This window comes from Desmodus rotundus, chromosome 3 (assembly GCF_022682495.2).
Source record: "Desmodus rotundus isolate HL8 chromosome 3, HLdesRot8A.1, whole genome shotgun sequence".
Classification (NCBI taxonomy): domain Eukaryota; kingdom Metazoa; phylum Chordata; class Mammalia; order Chiroptera; family Phyllostomidae; genus Desmodus; species Desmodus rotundus.
Window position 1 is genome coordinate 4,550,192 of NC_071389.1, and position 20,352 is coordinate 4,570,543.

At 55.0% G+C, this 20,352-nt stretch overlaps 1 protein-coding gene across 4 annotated transcripts; it reads right to left on the bottom strand.

Moving 5' to 3' along the window:
- Positions 1–1,646: 1,646 nt before the first annotated feature.
- On the bottom strand, positions 1,647–19,092 carry SLC45A1 (solute carrier family 45 member 1). 4 transcript variants are annotated; one of them, XM_024554698.3, is made up of 9 exons: positions 18,913–19,031; positions 14,939–15,359; positions 14,349–14,441; positions 13,719–13,943; positions 9,759–10,501; positions 7,364–7,517; positions 5,755–5,931; positions 4,268–4,473; positions 1,647–2,047 (listed from the first exon to the last, which is right to left on the bottom strand). In XM_024554698.3, the coding sequence occupies exons 2-9, from the start codon at positions 15,333–15,335 to the stop codon at positions 1,781–1,783; spliced, it is 2,262 nt and encodes a 753-aa protein (XP_024410466.2). In that variant the 5' UTR covers positions 15,336–15,359; positions 18,913–19,031; the 3' UTR covers positions 1,647–1,780. The 4 variants fall into 4 exon arrangements, with proteins under 4 accessions (XP_024410466.2, XP_045046947.2, XP_045046948.2 ...); XM_045191012.3 differs by lacking the exon at positions 4,268–4,473; XM_045191013.3 differs by lacking the exon at positions 18,913–19,031 and having other exon boundaries at positions 14,390–14,441; positions 14,939–15,004.
- Between the last annotated feature and the right edge of the window lie 1,260 nt (positions 19,093–20,352).

The following is a 20,352-nucleotide window of genomic DNA, read 5'->3' on the forward strand; positions in this document are numbered from 1 at the left end:
CAACCAGGGTGGGCTGCAGGGAGGAGGTAGCATTTTAGATGAAAGTGGGTGGGTCAGAAATTGACGGGCAGAGAAGAGGTGGGAGGACTGCACCTGGGAAAGAGCATGAGCAGAGGCACAGAGTGTGTCAGCAGCTGGACAGGTTCTGTGGCTGCCGTCCAGGGGACTGGAGCCATGCAGCACCTGAGGGTCTTGGGAAGAGGGCAGGGTCCTGTTGGGCATGAGGACTATAAAACCATTTTCTTAGACACTGGAGCCATCAAAGGTGTTAAAGGAAAGAAAGGGCTCAGATCTACGGGGTGGAACGTGGGTGATGAGGGTAGACAGCTGGTGACGAGACAGGCAGAGGCCCTGGACCAGGGCAAGGGGCGCAGAGTGGACCCCAGGAGTCACTTCTGCACCAGGAGGCCAGGAGGCAATGGTCCTGAGGGAGCCCAGGTCGGGAGGCCACAGATGCAGTGAGAAGGCTGTGGCCCAGGTGGGGAGGTGGCCAAGGTGCCCTGTAGAGGGTGATGGTTTTTGCACTCAAATGTCCCTAGCTGGTCAGGTGTAGGCACACATTAGCTATCCATAAACCCTAGAGTCTCCTCCAAAGCCAGAGGTGGCCCAGGACACTTGCATTTGGAACTTGTGGTCAGTGTGTCCGATATATCCCCAAAGTGTAGGGACAATACAGTGAGGGTTCAGGGGCCAGGTGCCCTGGGAGGGGCCTCAGCCTGCTCGGGTGCCACACGATGGCCGACAGGAGAAGCCACATGGCAAAGGACCCTGACATTCCTGTGAGGTCAGAGATTTATGCAGGTCCATAAACAGGCACTGGGAGGTGGTGTGGGGGCAGCAGATCCGGGTCAAGTTAGAGGGCAGGCCAGCCGGCATTCACCAAGTGTATCTGCTTCACCTTGAGCTTCCCACCTGCCTTTTGGTGCCTAGGGTCCCTTTAACATGCCGAGCACGTTCCCACCTCACATCTCAGGTATCCTCTTCTCCCATCAGGGCACTGCTCAAATGGCATCTCTCCAGAGTCCCCACCCATTCTCCCTGGGACAGCCCGCTCCCTGACCCCAGCACCCTGTCCTCCCCAACCTCGGGGTAGTGTCTCCTCTCATGTGAGCTCCACGAGGGCGGACACTTGTTGCTCACAGCTGGGTGTCCAGCACTTACCGTTCACTGCCTGCAATTCCCAGGGTTGATGGCTATCTGTAGGGTAGATGGACGGATGAGTGGATGGATGGATGGATGGAAGGATGGAAGGAAGGAATAGGAGGCCCCCTGGCCCAGAAGCACTATGCACTCTCACTCTTGTTCTGGGATGTGGTGTACAAGTAGACCAGGCTCTGTCCACCTGAAGACTACCGACATTCGGGGCTGGGTGTCTGTTCCTTGCTGTGGGAGGCTGACCTGTGCATTGCAGGAGGTTTACAGCATCTCAGGAAAGTAGCAGCCACCCCAATTGTGACAACGGAAAATATCTCCAGACGTTGCCAGCTGTCTTCTGGGGTGGGGGCAACAGGCCAAAATTGCCGCCAGTTGACAGCCACTGAGTTACACCTGTACTTTGAATAAATGGCTCTTAGCGCCCTTTCCCCAAGTCCCCATGGAGAGTGGGCCAACCCTCAGGGGACCTCTCACCCCTTGGGAGAGCCACAACAAGAAACCAGAGGCTTTGCTGCTGCTATTTATTGTATCACATATTTACAAACCAACAGGAGACCTGTCCCTCCACGGCCAAAGCCCTTTGGTTTTTCACTGGCTCCAGACCCCCGGAATGGGGCTCTAGGCATCAGACGGTCAGCAGGAGGGGTTGGTGCTCCTCGTCAGTGGCGTCCCCAGGAGGGATTTCATAAACGACACAGAGGGAAGAGTACAGGCAGCCCAGGAAGGACACCAGGCTGGAGAAGTACATCACCCCATTGGCGCTGCCCACAGCCGAGGTCAGGGGCCCCAGCACCAGCGAGACCAGAATCTGGGCCAGGAAGTACTGGCAGCTCAGCAGGGAGATGTCCACACCCATGCCGCGCCGTGTGCCGTCCGCGCTGGATCCTGCAAACTGACCCAGAGGAGGAACTGTCAGTGGTAAGGGGCCAGGTGACCAGGCCCAGCGCCCCGTGCACCCCGTGCACCATGGGCTCCCGTTTTCCAGGGCTGACGTGCACAGGGAGTGCAACCAACGGCTTGATCATATTTGTGTTCAGAGAAATGATGACAATGAAAAGAATCCCTGACTCATGGGGGCAGAGGGCTGCATTCTCGCAGGCCGGGGTGGGCGGCCCTTTCCCCACTTGGACAGCCTTGTCCTTTCTCCTCCACTCACCTAAAAGCAAGCTACCTGCACAGCCAGCTGGGCTGCCAGCTGGGTCATCCCCTTTCTCAGCCTCTGTCAGCCACATCATATGCTCTGAACTTTCCCGTCCCCGTGCATCCAGCCCAGTCACTCTACCAGCCTTCCGCCCCACGCACTGCAGCACCCCAGGCATGGCCGGGACCCGTGCCTCTGAGCAGGGCTGCAGGCATGATGGTGGGAGGAGGCAGTGTGTGTCCCCTGCTCTGCTCCCCAGCACAGGCCACGCCCACCCAGGGGCCACCTCTGGGATGCTGCCAAAGCCCTCCCCGGGAAAGGCTGTCCTCGCAGCACCTGCAAGGTGCTTGGTGAATGGGCCCATGTTGTGTCCTGGGGACCTGCAGCTCCTGGTGACTCTACACAGCCTCGAGGTCCATGGGAATGCCACTGTGGCAGGAGGCCATGGGTTAGCCCTGAACCAACAGCCGGGGGAAGACTGAAAGCAATGTGAGCATCCAGAAGGCTCTACGGGCAATGGAGGCCAAGCCTTCCAGTCAGCTCTGACCAAATCCGGTTAAGGTGGCCTGTGGCCCCAGGTGTTGCCCTCCTGTGGCAGGGCAGCCCTTCCCCAAGAAGCCATATCCATTCAATCCCATGAAGGGTCTCAGGGCTGCAGGGAAGTAACAAGGAGGTCAGAGACCCAGGCAGCACCAGTGAAGAGGGATGACAATGCAAGTCCGGTCCCTCAGGTGCTACTGGCACGGGCCGTGGCCACCTGGCAGTGCTGGTTAGAGGTGTGGCGTGCGTGCACGGCTTGCTCATTTGGTCACAACCTAGCCCCGCCCTGGGGACACGTACAGCCCTCCCCAGCCCTGGCCTGAGTGGCACAGGGTCTGCTGCAGGCAGAGGGCCAGAAGGGGCCACTGCCCAGGCTGACCTGACTTTGTATGGAAAGTCCATGCTGAACTCACTGAGACCCCAAACCCCTGAAAACAAACCAGGATGCCTCCAGGGCAGGGGCTGGGGGAAGTGACTGAAGCCCAGAACTAAAGGGGGTGTGAGAAGCTGCGTTTCGGAGGTGACCTTTAATGCATCACTTTAAACCCTCAATGACACTGGACCTGCCCAGGGAGCATCATTCAGCCCTGAGAGAAGCCCTCCCTTGTGGGTGAGCCTCAGAGCGTCACACTGAGTGACAGGCGCCAGACCCGACGGGCCACACTCTGCATGATTCTTTTTGCATGAAATTCCCAGAACAGACAAGTCTATAGAGACGAGACGGGAAGTAGGCTCATGGGGGCCGGGGGACCCAAGGGACACGACTTGTGAGCACAGGGTGGGCAAAAGTAGGTGTACAGTTGTGAGTGAACAAAACTTTATTATTTGTTAATTAGTGTATTTCCCATACGAACAACTGTACATCCCCTTTGCCGCCCTGTACACCGACCACCTCTGGGCTGCGCAATGGAAGTGGGTGAGCTGCTCGAGGCAAACCCACACTGAACAAAGCGCCAGATTTCACGCGCAGACAGGACCCTCATCCTGAGGTTTTCTCAGCCGCAGAGCCCTGTGACCTGGCACAGGCGGCCCCATTATCCGTCGTTAAAGCTCTGATGTTTTGTTCGGCGTGGGTTTGGACATTACTTCTTGTTTTTAGAAATTCTGTGTTAACACATCATTGATCTTGACGGCAGGTTTTTTATGCCCAAGGTGAGTGCCTTGCTTGCCTCACCTGAGGGCCTGTGCACACAGGTGACCCTGAAGCCTGAGAGAGGGGGACACTGGGGGATTCCCCCTTCTAGTTCCCCGCCTCCCACACGGGGAGGCAGCTCTGCGGGATTGTGCCTCACTGTCACTGTCCTAATGTCTGAAGGGGGCCCTGTGTGTCCCTTGTGCACCAACCTCAGATGGGGGGGCAGCATTTCCCCGGGAGGCTCTCCCAGAAGCTGGGTGGGTGGAGGCTGCAGCGGGCATGGGGGTGGCACCTACCTCCTTGCTGTGGTAGTAGTCACACAGCAGTGAGTAGGGCAGTGTGCACAGTGTGGAGAACAGGATCCCGTAGGTTATGCACAGGGACAGAACTATGTAGAGGTTCCTGGACAGGGTGGCAAGCCCGGTCCCCAGGCCAAAGGCCAGGTAGGCAATGAAGTACAGCGTGCGGATGCTGAGGTATTCTTCCAGCTTCTCCAGGATGGCTGCAGGCCAGACAGGAGGGTGAGGGCTCAGTGTCCCTGGGCCACCCCCCAGGGCTGAACCTAAGGATGGCAGGTGGTGCGAGCCCTCCTGGCAGGCAGCTCGACCTGTGTGGGGTGGCCCCCAGGTGCTGCTGCAGGGGAAGGAGTCTTTGGGTTGACATCCCAGAGGCTGGGGAACATAAGGTTTCTGGCTAGAGCCCGTGTCCCCATGCAGATCCACGCACACTCTGTCTCTCCTAAAATGAGGACGCCAGCGGCCCACAGTCCAGTCGGCGTCCGGGGACCCTGCGAGAACATGGCACCTCAACTGTGGATGGTACTACTCCCTGGAGTCAGGTAGCTCGGGCCACTTCCCCACACCCTGTGTCACTAGCTGTGGGGAACCAGACACACTGACTCCCCATGTGCTACCAGGGGCTGGCAATCAAGAGCTAAGGAATGTCCTAGCACAGTCCCTGGACCCCATGAAGTCACGCCCTGGCCCTGGGACTGGAATCCGCTAGAATGGGGGAGAGAAAGCAAAACAGGGCCCGCAAACAGCAGCACTCGGGACCGGGACCTGCCAGCCAGCAACCTGAGTTTGCACCCCTGCAGCTAAGAATGGTTTTTATTTTTTTAATGGCTTTTAGAAGTCAAAATAAGGTTAATGTTCATGTCACGTGAAAATGATACGAAATTCAATCCTTGTGTACACAGATGAAATTTGCCCAGAACTCAGCCACATGCTCATTTTGTCTCATCTGTTTGGCCTGCAAAGCCCACGTGGTCTGTTCTCCACCCACGTGGAAAACACAGGTGGACTCCTGAGATGTGTGGGTGGCACCTGCACCCACATAAATACACATGGTTTCTCTTGTCCCCTGGGTCATCTCAGACTGTAGCCTCAGCACCCTTCCATGTCCCTCTCCAGTGTGCCTGCCCCTCCGCCCTCTGCACCAGCTGCCACCTGAATGATGTGGGAAGGATTCGGGGGGCTGGGGGACAGCACACCTGCCCGGGGGTGCCCCTGGGCCCCACTTTCCCTCAGTTACAGGCCTGACCCTCTGCCCAATGGCTTACTCAGGTCTGGACATACACCCAGCTCCAACCAGCCCCGCCCCGCCACCCAATACAGGGCAGGGCTCCCCAGCAGGCTGCTGAATGAAAGACCGCATGGGGATCAGGGGGCCTGTAGTTGCAAGGACACCCTCCTGCCTTTATTCTGTACACTCCGACCACCCGACCAAGGGCCCTCAGAGCTCCCGGGAGGGGCCCAACCCTCGTCTCGCGTGCAGCAGGTACCTGAGTAGAAGGCGGCGCTGAAGGCGTAAATGCACATCCCCCAGCAGCCCACGGTGACGCCGCTGTTGTACTTCCGGTACTCCTCTGATGCGTGCGGTGCTTTGGGGTCTCCCTGAAACACCACCTCGCCCATGAAGTCCGTGTAGAAGAGCAGCATCCCCTCGAACGAGAGCCAGCCTGGGAGGGGCAGAGGGCCGTGACTGGAGGCGCAGACTGCGGGCCAGGCCCCACTCGCACTGACAGCCGGTTTTGACTGATTCTCAAAGAAGCATGTAGATCAAAACTTAAAAGGGGGAACCATCTAGCCTCACCACCCAGAGATCACTTTCCCTCGGTGAAAATGTTGTAGGTTTCCTAGCAATTTTTTTTGTGTGTGTGTGTGTTTTTTTTAAGCAAGTGCCTGTTCTTACACATACAGGCTGTGTTGCACAAAGATTTTGTATTCTGTTCTTTATCTGAGCATTATCGTCACGGGGAACGCTGAGCCCCCTCCTCCTCCTAAGACAAGGAAATACCTTTGAGGCTGCAGCCCTGGTGGGGGGGGTGAAGGTGGGGGGCATTTAATCCAGAGGATACATAAGGCTGCACAAACGTAGCTACAGATCCAAAGCACTTTATTACCGATTAAACAGTAGTGATTCCTCCCTCTGAATCCCCTCCCCATCAGTCTCTTCTTCCATACAGGAAGGGGGTGGTATGTATCAGCCCTCTTGAACCCCAGTGATCATCATGCCCAACTTCCTAGGCCATTCAACATTCTGAAGTAGCCCCGTTTTCCTGGTGGCAGAATCCCTCGCAGTGTGGGCGCACATAATCCACTTGGCCCCTCTCCCGCAGCTGGACGTCCATACCTCCCCCACTCCCGTCTCTGGCTGTGATCAATCTCGCTGTGATAAATGCCTCGCACATACACTCCTGATACAGTCTCTGATGACGTCCCCGCAAAGAATACCGAACAGGATCACCGGGGTAAATGTTAGGGACATTTTTAAGATTCTTGCCTGTTGGCAAAATGCCTCCTAGAAAGTCATTCTGATTTATATCCTACAATGTTTGAGAGCCCTGGATTAGCTCAAATTCTTAGTCATCCTTGGACGTTCTATAACCCAACAACAGCGGAGATACTGAATGGCACGGAGCTCAAGTCGGGGCTTTTGCATAGTAATTTGGAAGCCAGGCCTCATGAACCAAGACCAGCACTGGACATGCGGGCACGTGTCTGTCCTGGTTGTACGTGAGGCCAAAAATGGCCTAAGACACCAGTCCCACCAGTGGGAAAGGGATATCTGCCACTTAACTATGAGTTGTCCAAGAGTCTTTGGTAATGAGGTTTTGGGCTCTGGAGACCCAGGTGTCTGCCCTCTTGTCTGAACCCCTGCTTTCATCCGGGCTACCTGGCACAGGCGCCTCTCCCGCCTTCCTGGAGAACAGCCTCCTGGGCAGCCCCACACCCCATCCGCCCTTGGTGGTATCTGGGTGCTAAATGAACGTGGGTGCACCCCAGAAGACCGTTAGGGGCAAGACCCCTGGGCCCAGCAGCCCTGTCCCCACTGCACAACGTGACCCCAGCCGGGACAGGGACGCACGGGAGGCGGTGCCAAGAGCTCACCCAGGAAGTGGTTGACACACAGGCTGCGCAGCGCCTTGGGCATGTGGCAGATGGTGGAACAGAGGTGCCTCAGGGACAGCGGCTGCCCCAGCGGCTCACTGGAGCCCATCAGCTCGCTCTCGTACTTCACGCCATTCAGTAAGATGTTCGCCACCTGTGAAGGGAGCCCCAAAGCCCCACATCAGAGCCCCGAACTCTGCTGACCCACGAAGCACAGACAGACAGGGGCTGCACAGGTCTTTGCTCCTGGACGGCGTTGGCCAAGCACCACGTGCCACCTGTTTGGGAGTGACTTCAGGGACTTGGAGCCGCTGGGAGTGGAACTGCATCTTGGGTGGGGCCGCTTTGGGCCCCAGGACCAGGTTCTGTCCGCAGGGAGTAAGTTGATAACTTGCCAAATGTGAAATGCATGTGAAATAAACAAAACGTGGTTCAGGTCAAGGCAGACTTGTGTGAAGTCCCTTTTCCATAAGAGAAGTGTGTGAAAGACTGATTTTAGGCGACAGGGGAACCTGTTCACACCTCCTGCTGGACAGGTGGGACTCCTGTCCACACAGCGGTTCGGGGCCCAGTGAGCACGTGCAGGGAATGGACACACCTGGGCCCCTGGCAAGGGCTTGCGGGCACCCAGACACCCCACTGCCCACGGGACGGAAACAACCAAGCGGGCTACCCTGCTTTCGGGGCTCACGAGGGACATTCTGCCAGCAGAGTGGCTCGCTGACTCACATGCCTCCATCCTCAGCGACCGCCTGGCTGGTGCCCGGACTCCAGCCAGGTGAGCGCATCGCGCTGATGGCAGGTGTCTCAGGCATAAAGATGAGACACTGCTCTGGCTCCAGGGGGGACCCTGGGCTGTGTCAGCACCTGGGGACCCCGGGTGGAATGGAAAGAGGAAGGAGACAGCCCACAGTCTGGGTCAAGGTCAGCCGTTGTCACAGAGAAAGACTGCAGCATCACACCTGCGCCCGGAGGCGTTTACATTTAGCTCAGGGTTTTTACTTCCCTCAGAGAACTGATTCACAGATCACACTCTATCGAGAATAAAAAAATTTTAAAGGAGACTGTTAACCACACATAAAAGTGTAGTTCAGGCTTTCAACTAACGACCGGTATGTACAAGCCAGTTTGAATTTTGGGTACCAGGACAGGATGATGACCCAGGGTTGACCGAAAGCCTCAGTGGCTGCCCTCAGGTCACCAGGTACAAGGGGCCCTGGGCTCGGCACCTGCAGAAACCTCTCTGCTGTGTCAAGCACGGGGCTTCCTAACCCTCCATTGATTCCTGGTTCTGACCCTTCCCTGATCTGCACCCACAGGCAGCCTCGGTACTTCCTTCGAGGACAGTGACACATCCTGCCCGGATATGAGCTGACAATCAGGCTTAAGAGGTGACGAGAACGGCACTTGGCCCAGCGGGCCACTGAGCACCAGGGAAAAGCAACAGCCACGCTTAAAATTTTCACAAGGAATAGAAAACGAACAGCCCCCTCAGAGCATCTCCAGTTACCTTCCCATGAAATCCAAGGTCTTCCCAGGCACAGAGAGGGGACGCCTGACTGAGGACCTGGCTGTCCGGGGGCCTGGGTGGGGGCAGCTTCGCTTTGTGGGGGGAGACACAGCCCCCATGCGCCTGCCACCCCCGCGTCCACGGCCCTCAGAACCGGCTCCCTGGGGCGGTGCAGCTGGAACACTGTCTCGGAGGGTTCCTGCTCTGGAAACTGAGCTCTCACTGAAATTCCCTCATCATGGGACCTGAGGGCAGGCAGGCCACAGAGCTATGACCTCGACCTTCCAGGAGGGAACCTCTTGCGAGTTTAAAGTCACCTCTCCATGACCAGCCCCGGAGAGCCATTTCAGCCCTTCCAGCCAATGCCACAGACACTACATACGACACAAACAGCCTCCTGGAAGGTTCGTTGCCTTCCAGGATGTGCCGCACAGCCCTGGCCCGCCCAGAGTTTGACGGCCCTGGGACAGTCGGCTACGGTGAGCCACGAGGGCGGGACAGAGGCGGGAGGCCCGGGACACCGGCCAGTGTCCCCCTGCATGCTGTCTTTCAGGAAGATGGTGGCACCGCGACCGACATGGGCAGTGGACGTTACGGGAAAATGCTAGAAGCTACTGAGATGCGCAGTGCTGTAACAACCTCTGTCAGCAACGGCAACAGTGTTTGAAAGCGCCCGCCACACCCAGCTGCAGCTCCAGGCTCCCGGCCCCAATTCCACTCCCGACCCGAAGGTGCCTGAGGCTAGCCTCTCGGGTCCAAGAGCCCTTGCTACCCCCGGGATGGCTGGGAATTTCTTTCCAGATCAACAATCCCCCTTTGTCATCTAACTGATGAGGGGGCAACACCCCATGGTGCCCTGTGACCCTTGCCCCCCTCGCTTTTTACCTGCTGGCTGAAGGTCACATTCCTTCTCTTGCTGGTGTCAGGACCACCTGCTCCAGCCATGTCCGGGAGGGCCAAGGTCTGGGGTCTCTTCAGGATGCCAGTCGATCGCGGCTTGGAGGTGTCCAGGGAGCCCACCCTCAGCACGTCGTCCCCACCACTGCTGGTCATCAGGGCCACCTCCCGCCTCTCCCCAAGGCCGCAGTCCTGGCGGTAGAAGCCGTCGGGGGCCCGGGGGAAACTGACGCTGATGGCCGGCCTCGGGACGCTGCCCGGGAGGGCCAGGTAGTTGTCCTGGCTGCCCGTGAAGCAGTCGATGAGGACGCTGTCGATGTTGGAGGTGGCAAAGGACGAGGCGAAGGCGCTGAGCCCCATCGGGGAGCTGTCCCTGCTGAGGAAGCTGCCGTACTTGGGTGTGAGGGGGCTGAGTGGGGAGATGGGGCTGGAGAAGCTGGCGTACAGACTGTTGTCCGGGCGGCAGGGCACACTGTCACCAGCATCCTCCTGGCCCGGGACAGGCGGGGACGGTGGCAGCGGCAGGCTGGGACTCTTCATGGCCGGCCTTTTCTCGCCCAGGGGCCGCAGGGGCCTCTCGGGGATGCTGAGCAGGGTCAGGACGGTGGTGACGCTCAGGATGACCGCAGTGAAAATGTAAATGACGCGCAGCTGCCCGCCCAGGGCTCTGCCGAAGCTGGTCCTGTCCCAGTGGACGCCCCCGACCACATACCCAAAGCCTCCTCCGAGACCTGGGGAGAGAAGTGGGCTTTGGAAGGAGGCCATGAGGAAGGTAGTTCCCAAGGTGCTAAACCCACTCCAAGGACCCAGGTGTATTATCTGTCCTAGTGAAACCCCAACAGAGTGAGCACAAGAGTGGGATTCCTGTAGGCACCCCAAAGGGGGATCAAGCCCGCAACCCAGCATGTGCCCTGACCAGGAATTGAACTGGTGACCTTTTGGTTATAGGACAATGCTCCAATCAACTGAGCCACACTGGCCAGAGCTATATAAGACTTTTATATCATCTTTTTACAAATATATATTTTATTGATTGTGCTATTACAGTTGTCCTATTTCCCCCCTTTATTCCCCTCTGCCCTGCACTCTCCTCCCACCTGCACCCCGCCCACTTGCCCCACCCAGCTTAGTTCATGTCCATGGGTCATCCATATTAAGTTCTTTGGCTTCTCCATTTCCCATACTATTCTTAACCTCCCCGTCTACTTTGTACCTACCATTTATGCTACTTATTCCCTGTACCTTTTTCCCCATTCTTCTCCCTCCCCATCCCCGCTAATAACCTTCCATGTGATCTCCATTTCTAGGATTCTGTCCCTGTTCTAGTTGTTTGCTTAGTTTGTTTTCATTTTTTTAGGTTCGGTTGTTGGTAGTTGTGAGTTTGTTGACATTTTACTGTTCATAGTTTTTGATCTTCTTCTTTTCCTCAGGTAAGTCCCTTTAATATTTTATATAATAAGGGCTTGGTGATGATGAACTCCTTTAACTTGACCTTATCTGGGAAGCACTTTATCTGCCCTTCCATTCTAAATGATAACTTTGCTGGATAGAGTCATCATGGATATAGGTCCTTGCCTTTCATGATTTGGAATACTTTCCAGCCCCTTCTTGCCTATAAAGTTTCTTTTGAGAAATCAGCTGATGGTCTTATGGGAAGTCCTTTGTAGGTAACTGTCTCCTTTTCTCTTTCTGCTTTTAAGATTCTCTCCTTATCTTTAATCTTGGATAATGTAATGATGATGTACCTTGGTGTGTGCTTCCTTGGGTCCAACTTCTTTGGGACTCTCTGAGCTTCCTGGACTTCCTGGAAGTCTTAGTTCCTTTGCCAGATTAGGGAAGTTCTCCTTCATTATGTTTTCAGGTAAGTTTTTAATTTCTTGCTCTTCCTCTTCTCTTTCTGGCACCCCTATGATTCAGATGTTGGAATGTTTAAAGTTGTCCTGGAGGTTCCTAAGCCCCTCCTCCTATTTTTGAATTCTTGTTTCTTCATTCTGTTTCGGTTAAATGTTTATTTCTTCCTTCTGGTCCAAACCATTGACTTGAGTCCTGGTTTCCTTCCCTTCATTGTTGGTTCCCTGTGCATTTTCCTTTAATTCACTTTTCATAGCTTTCACTTCTTCCTCTATTTTGCAACCATACCCAACCATTTCTGTGCTCATCCTGATTACCAGTGTTTTGAACTGTGCATCTGATAGGTTGGCTATCTCTTCATCACTTAGTTGTATTTTTTCTGGAGCTTTGATCTGTTCTTTCATTTGGGCTTTGTGTGTGTGTGTGTGTGTCTCAGTGCACCTGTTACGTAGTTAGGGGCAGAGCCTTAAGTATTTGCCAGAGCTGGGCAGCCCATGTCACTGCGTTGTGGCACTGTGTGTGTGGGAGGGGTGTGAGAGAGAATAATGCTGCTTGCTGGGCTCTCAGCAGGCTTTCAGTCACTCCCGCCACTACCCTCAAGCAAATTGGGCCCTTCTGGTGCTGATTCCTGGGTGGGTGGGTTTGTGTACTCTGTAGGACCCTTTGGGTCTCTCCAGCAGACTCTCCTGTGAGGTTGGGAGTTTCTCCCACCATCTCAACCCACCCAGGTTTGTTCAGTCAGTGGTTTGAGGCTTTATTTCCCTGCGCTGGAGCCCTGGGTTGCATGGTCTGTCTCATTCCCCAGGTGTTCCTCCAGGTTTATCTACACACAAATGTGGGACCGCCTGGTCCTCCATGCAGAGAGTCCCCTCCACCCAGCTGCCCATCTCTGTCCCTCCTACTGATCTGGATGAATGTTTCTTCTTCAACTCCTTGGTTGTTGGACTTCCATACATTTCGATGTTCTGGTAATTCTGGTTATTTTTTGTTTTTAAATTTGTTGTCCTTCTTTTGGTGGTGTGAGGAGACATAGTGTGTCTACCTATGCCTCCATCTTGGCTGAAAGTTTTTACATCATCTTTATGCATGATGTTTATATCATACTGAATTCTCCCAGTGTTTCGCAGTTAATTCCCTTGGGGTCTTCATATGCACAGCAACAGAGGTGAGTGGCGGTAATCCTGACCCTCCACACCCGCGTTCGTTGCTCCTAACTTTGGCAGGGAGTTTCTCAGGTTTGCCGTTAAGCACAACACAGGTGTGTGGCACACACATATACACATGCACAGATTCTCATTATTCTCAGATTCCATATTTGCAAATTTACCTATGCACTAAAGCTGATTTGTAACCCAATCAGTAACAACACTGACCCTAGTCCCCTGTGCGCATGTGCAGAGCGGCAGAGATTTTGAGTCGCCCTGTCCACACAGTCCTCGCTGAGGTTTGGAAGGTGACGTTCTGTGTTTTTGTGTCTACTCTCCAACTGGAAATAACCATCCTTTTCAAAGCTTCTATTTTTGCATTTCTGTGCTTTTTTGTGGGTGACACCGCTGTTCTGAACAGCCGGAGTGCAGTGCCGATGTACCGCGTCTAGTCTTCCTACGTGCGAGCAGTCGTGATGCGCTTACAGGGAGGATGCAGCACGAGATGTGAACCGTGCTGCTGGCCCGGGTTCAGTGCTCACGAGCCCACTGATTGAACCCGGAAAGACACATGAAATAAGCGTTTTTCAGCAGAAACACGTAAAACAAGATTCTGTCTTGATCGGTTGATGAAACAGTGACCCCAGGTCTGCAGGAACCTAACCCCGTGTTTGTCCTAGGGACAAGGGTCCAGGATTGGCTCATTCAAGGGTCATGGAGACTGTGTGGATCATCATAACTACAAAAGCAAGAGCGTGAACTACAGATACCACTATGTACCTACATCAGTATGGATTACGCTTGGTACCTATCGTCGGAGATGTACATATTCAATCACTTCAGTGTCCATCCACCTGTTCGAGTTGGATCAGCTTACGTTGTGAATCAGGACCTGGGGAGGGGACGAGCAGGGGCCACAGGGCAATTCGCAGCCCGGGCTGGGGGTACTCACCTGCCAGGAGAGCGTGGATGTTCAGGCCCCGGTCCTGGTCGACGGGGCCACACACGTCCATCATGTAGGCGTGGCTGGGGTTGTCGGCCGAGTCGGCGCTGAAGTCCATCAGCACCACCCCGCACACGGTAAGCACAATGCCCCACTTGTGGTCGGTGGCCGTGTCGGCCAGCGCCCAGCCGATGTCCCTGCCGTTGAGCAAGAGCGAGAGGCCCAGCAATGCCCCTGAGGACAGAGAAACACAGTCACTCCGGGGAAATGCGGACCAGCAGCCCTCAACATAGAGGAGAATCCTTAGGACCCCAAGAATTCCTTTGGAATCAAATTTCAAGCAGAGCCCATTGGAAGAGTCAGCTGCAGACCCTCCAAACGCTTTCTTTTACTGGATCAGGCCTTCATGTGGTCAGGCAGAGCAGGGAGGACGTGAACATAACTAAGTCACTTTTTAAACATAACTAAAGCGATACAGTCTCACAGGCAACTCAGGCCAGGGTAGGGGTTCTCCCTGCCACCACGCCAGTGGAATTATCTGGATAACTGCTTTGGTCAACACTCTCTTAGATTTTCCTAAGAGGAAGCAGTGGGGCCTTGTTATTTCCCCCACTTCATTTCAATTCTGAAACAACAGACCTATAGCCAGGACAAGAATGAAAGGGCGTCTTCGTCCAAACCTTGAAGTACATCGGTCACTCCAAGCACCCAAGAGTGGCTGCAGTAGGAATCCTGAAACAGAGCGGGCCAGTGGTCACTGCTGGGGGCCCCACGGCACAGGGGGGCGAACACATTCCAGAAATACCTGCACTCAAACGTCCCCAGGGCGTCAAAAGTGTAAGGTGATGAGACTCAGAGGCAGCAATAAAACCCTACGCTAGAACAGAAGACAAACAGACCCCTGGAGTCATTCAGCTTCTCCCTAAATTTTCTACGTAGGCCCCTTTCCGGCACTCAACAGGCATGACCTTGGGATCCAAGAAACCTCAGGACATCCCAGGCCCAGCATCAAGCTTTATCCTCCAGGGTTAGCACACAGGCTGGGGCTAGTCTTTGGGGGCCACTAACCCGTTCTATAATCTGGTTTAGACAAAGTCACTTAAAATACAGGGGACAACCGGCCATACTCTTGCTCCTCCTTTGTCCCCTGGGGACCCACATGCTGCTTCACCTGTGGCTGCGGGGGCATCCCCTCACCTCACCCCCACCCCGGGCCGAGCGGGGCTCACCAAGGACAGGGCTGATGAACCACACCAGGCTGTAGAGCTGGGCCGGGAGGCCCATCTGCAGGAGCACTGGGGTCACGTACGCCGTCTCCATGGCGTAGCTGAACTCGATGCCAAAGAGAATGCAGCCGTTGAAGAGCAGCTCCCGGAAGGACCTCTGTGGGTGCAGGTCCCCAAAGTCCACCAGCTCGATTGGACATGGGGTGTTGGGGGGCGGGGGCGGGGAGGGGCGAATGCTCTTCCTCCTCTTGGGATGGCGTTTGAAGTTGTTGGCCCGGTGGCTGATGTGCCGGGTCACAGAACCCCCGTAGCCCGAGACTGGAGACCTCCAGAAGTCCCGAGGAGCCAGGCTGGGGAAGAGGGCCTCTCCGGGAGGGGGGCAGCTCTCGGGGGGAATCATCGTGGGGGGGGCTGATGGGAGTTCCTGCAGGGAGAGCCCAGTAGGAGGCCAGCAGTTATGCACCCACCCTGGCCTCCACTTCCACTTAACTTTTCAGGTTGGCTCTCTCCTCCCTTCTCCCAACCAGCACCCCCACCTGCCTTTTCCCTTTAGGAAAAGTCGAGTCACGCTGGGGAACCTTAGAGCCACACTGTGCCGCTTGGAGTAGAGCCCACTGCCTGTGGGTGGCCTTCCCCAGGCTCACTCTCCAATCAGAGCAGCTCAGAGACTGAGCCAGGTAGTGGCACGGACTCAGAGGGAGGCTGGCTGGCCCCTCAGGTCTCTGCACTCAAACTCAAGGGGTCTGGTCCCCAAACAGGCACCATGGGTGTTGGGGGTGGGGGGACAGGGTCAGGCAAAAACATCCCTGAAGCCAGGGAGCAGCTGAGATCGCTTTAGATGCCACACTACTTCACAACCTGCGACCCATTGCCACAGCCCATTAAACAAGTGAATTTTCAGTCAAGTCAGAACTGAGAGTCTTTTAGTGTCTGAAACTGCACTTTTTAAAGAAAGAAACCAAACTCCCTGAACCCTGCGTGTTAGACAGCACCCCGGGCAGGGACAACCAGGGAGGCATGAGAGAGATCTGTCCCCATCTGCGAGTTCTCTTTGGGACGATGTTCATGATGATGCCACTGGCCTGCGCAGGGAACGAGCCTGCCGGCAGGTCTGCACAGCCGGCCCTCCGCCCCATCCCTGCCCCCAGGGTTTGCAGTCAGCCCAGAGACCTGGGTGTCCAACCGCCTTGTCGCTGCTATGAAATTAATCTAGTTTGCAGGCCTTAAAGGAGTGTGTTCTAGTGTGTTGGCCTGTGTTTTAGCCCATGTCAACTTTATGAAGCACAGGAAGAGGAAAGCTGCTGAGGTCAGAGGGCAAGGGGCGATGACAACAGAAGAGGGCAGTCTAGTCACAAAGAAGCAGTCTCCGAAACCCCTCTGGAATCCCTCCCGAGACTAGGCCCCCGAACTCAAGACCTCCACCCACTCACCCATCCTTCCATCTACATATTCGCCTACCCATCATCCAGTCTACCCATCACCCTTTCCAAACATCCATCTGTCTCTCCATCCATCTATCCATTTGTCCTTCCATGAATCCATGCATCCATCTGTCCATCTGTCTATCCATCCATTTATTTATCCATCCATTCGTCCTCCCACTCCCTCATCTATCCATTCATCCTTCCACCCACCCACCCATTCTCCCATTCAGCCAAGTGCTGAGTACAAAGACACTGAATTCACAGAGATGAAAGAAAGAGTGGAGGGAAGGCATTCTAAGCAGTGGGAGCCGCCCATGTAAAGAAGGTCATTGCAACATTTGGGCACAGGGAGAGAGGAAGGAGTCAGGAAGGGATTAGCTGGGCACGGAAGGCCTTGATGATGTGCTGGGGGATGGATGTCATCCCGGGGTGACAGGGATTGACATAGCCCGAGACTCAGTCTGCTCTCCCTCCTATAAATGGCTCATCTCGTGACCTTAGAAAAACCCCTTCTCTTTTCCAAAACAAGAACAGATGTACCTAAAAACTATGCAGACAAGTTATACTTCATTAGAAATATAACTCATACAGGAAGACTAAATCAAGATTTACAAAATTTTAAAGCTAAGCGCCTTATGTTCCCCCTGGTCTAGCTCAGGCCCTTGTACCTAGTAAATACTTGAGAAAAATCCATCCACTGGCTGGTTTGCCATCAAAAACCCAGCACTGCTAGCATTCTGGGAGCATCATTCTTGCGATCACAGGAGCACTGTGCACGTGGGAGCACTCCGCTCGTGGGAGCACTCCGCCCGTGGGAGCACTGCGTAGGTTCTCTCCTTGAAAGTCGAAGGAGGGCTTTTTAGCACAGGTGCGGGGGAGAGCTTGGCCGGACTCCACCTTGTGCCCGATGCCCCACACCCGCCTCAGGGGCCAATACCCTGTCTGCCTCTCCACCTGCCTCTCTTTCCTCTCCGCGTTTTACCCCCATAAAGTGAACCAAGTGCATGCACATTAGAAATCATCCCTTTCGTTTTGGAATGAAGAACTAAGAGCCCACTTTTGAAGAATTTCAGCTTTAAACAGCCTGTGATGGAAGCATGTTTTTGAAAAGGGGAATTTTGGACTCTACTTCAAATGAACTATGTCGATAGCTTGCATCACCCCCTGTGATGTGACGACTTCATCGTCACCTGCGCGTGCCCAGCTCCTCCCGCACGGTGTGCAAGCAGGTCCGGGCGAGGGTGCGGCCTCCACCTGGATTAAACCTGAGCTCAGAAAAGTCTTCACTAAGGGTTCACCTTCAAATGTGGGGTCAGCATCACCATTTTTTACTTGAAAAATACATTTTGTTAAAAGCTGTCCATGAAGTTATTCTAAGGAAAATATTTAAAATTAATTTTTAATGCTATAAAAAATGAGTAAAATTTAAAATGAGGAAATAGAATTGTAATACACTGATATCAATATTCACCTGATCATACTAGATGACTATTTCATTCAGTCCAAAACCAAAAATTTACGCACATGCCTGGACCCCCATGGTTATATGCCCCACCCACTGTGCTTCTAGAATATGGCAGCTGTTTCAAGTAAGGAGGCCCCTGGATACCTCATGGGAAGACTCAGCAGCCAATGATTAAAACAAATGAACAATGTGTAATTTAACTGCTTGAAAGTTTCCTACTATGAGCCAAGCTCATTTCCTCCTTTCTTTTCTATATGAAGCCAGTCTTCTCACCATGGGGTCCCTTAGGGCCAAATCCCTTCTCGAGGTGGGGCTCTTGCCCACTTTTCCTCCCCCCAGTTCTCAAAGTCAATACTGCAAGGAACTCCCCAAGAGCAGTAAGGGCTCTTCCGACTGGAGGGCAGGGATGTAACCGCCTGCTCACTGAACCGCCGCAGCTGCCTGAGGGCCAGTTGATCCCAGGAGCCCCGGGCAGGCGCACAAGCAACCTGGGTTCCATCCGCACCTGCCTCTACTTCCCTATAAAGCAGAAAACCGCCCACATGGAGGTAACCCCCAGATGATCTCAGAAGTCATTTACTGTCGAGGACAGAGTGAACTCGATTGCTATAAGCCAGCCTCCTGTGTCAACCTCAGCTTATTACCCTTTGGCAAAAAGGCAGAACGACTGGGCACTGGTGATAAATTTAATCCTGAGATGCTGAAAAAGGTTATAAGCCTCCCTGAGCAACTGAGGGTTCAGCTTCCAGCGAGAAGTGAACCGGAAGCTGACGACACCTGCCCAGGTGACTCGGAACAGGCCTCCGGCACCAATAAGCATAAGCCGGGGGCAAATTCCAGTGTTTGTGCTCCTTCCTCGCAACGAAGAAATAAATGTCACCCGACCGGCGCCGAGCCAGCGGGAGCCAGAGGGGTCCAGACGGGTCTCCATTTACAATTTGATTAAGCAGACGTTCAAGAACAGCAAAGGTCCCCGTGCCGACCTCCAGCCCCTACCCCAGCGCTCGGACCGCCCTGGGGCCTACGCCGCCTCCCTCCCAGCACCACGCCGGAAGCTGTGCGGAGCGCGCGGGAGGAAACGGGGGTACCTGCGGTGCGAGCCAGGAGGCATCCCTTCCCGAGGTCGGGCTCCTGCCTGCCCCGAGCGCAGCTCGTCCCGGCCCGGCCGCCCCCAGCCCGCCGCCGCTGCTGCTGCAGCATCACCCGCGGGGCGGGGCCGTGACGTCAGGGCTGCATCCTCGTGCCCGGCTTGGTACCCGCAGAGCATCCTTAAAGCGGCACCGCCGGCGCCGCGGAGACGCTGGACCTGGCGCTCGCCTACCCACCCCCCACTAGCCCTCTCCCCTGCCAGAGGAAAGCCCTAGGAACAGGCCCGCTGTGACCTCCCCTGGCCGGCCGGCGGAGGCACTCACACCAACCATGGCAAGCCCCTCTCTCTGTGAAAAAAAATTAATTTATTTTATGACTGTGTTGGTCTACAGATGAATTTTTATTCCTTTATGTTAAATGTTCTCCCCTGGCCTGAAGTCTCTTTTTTTGTTGTTCTGACTTCAAAATAAATGAACTCATTTCATGGATCCCTAAAAGCATTGCAGGCCCCAGGCACTGTGCCCACGTCCAGGATGGACACAGCGGCTCTGCCCACAACTGTTACACCTCTTCCACTCACTCACTCACTCAACAGACCTGTCAGACGCTAGTCTGGGGACTGGGGATGTGGCAATTCAGGCCAGGAGCAAACCAGACAAAGGTTCCTGCCCCGAGGGGGGGGCGTGACGTTGTAGAGAGGAAGAGACACATTAAAAAGACAAATAATGAATAAGTGAGATAGGCCAGAGACAGTAACTCCCCAGAGAAGGGGCTCGGGAGTGTGGAGCTGGAGGAGGGGTGCTGTGGCAGTTTTAAAAATAGGGCTGATGAGCCCTCAGCTAGAAGGTGACATCTGAAGAAAGACGTGCGGAGGTGAGGTCATTCGGGCAGAGGGAAGGGCGAGTACAAAGGCCCTGGGGTGGAGGTGAGGCGGGCTGAGTTGATGACATCCTAACTGACCAGAGGCCCTGCGGGGAAATCACAGAGAGTGCTACTGAGGGGAAGCATGGGGCTCCATGGATGCCTACAATGGGGGTTTGACCTTGGTGGGAGGGCCCTACCATCCTCAAGGACAAGCGAAAGTCGTGAAGTGCACCAAAGCTGAGGAGCAGGGCGGCACGCTCCAGGTGGAGGGTCAGCAGGAGCCGTGTTGCAACAGGGGAGGGAATGGTGAGCCCGGAGCTAAAGGAAGCCAGTGGGACTGGAATGCAGAGGCGCAGGGGGAGTAGGGGGTGAGCTAGGGAGGCAGACTGGGCCCAGCCCTGTGAGCTGTCTTCATTTTGTAAGAACAAGCTGAGCCTTAGAAGCTGGAGAGCAAGCGACAGTGGCCATACTCATGTGCAAAGATCACATCTGCGCTCAGGGTAGAAAACGGATTGGAGGGGCAGGAAGAACAGGTGGGTGTGCCAGGTAGGAGCTTAGGGAACGGCCCACGTGGG

Coding starts and splice junctions, on each gene's coding strand:
- SLC45A1 (XM_024554698.3), bottom strand. CDS start 15,335: ATGATTCCCCCCGAGAGCTGCCCCCCTCCCGGAGAGGCCCTCTTCCCC. Junction 5,932..7,363: donor GTGTGTCAACCACTTCCTGG/GTGAGCTCTTGG, acceptor TGCCCCTCCCAG/GCTGGCTCTCGTTCGAGGGG. Junction 4,474..5,754: donor CAGCGCCGCCTTCTACTCAG/GTACCTGCTGCA, acceptor TCTGGCCTGCAG/CCATCCTGGAGAAGCTGGAA.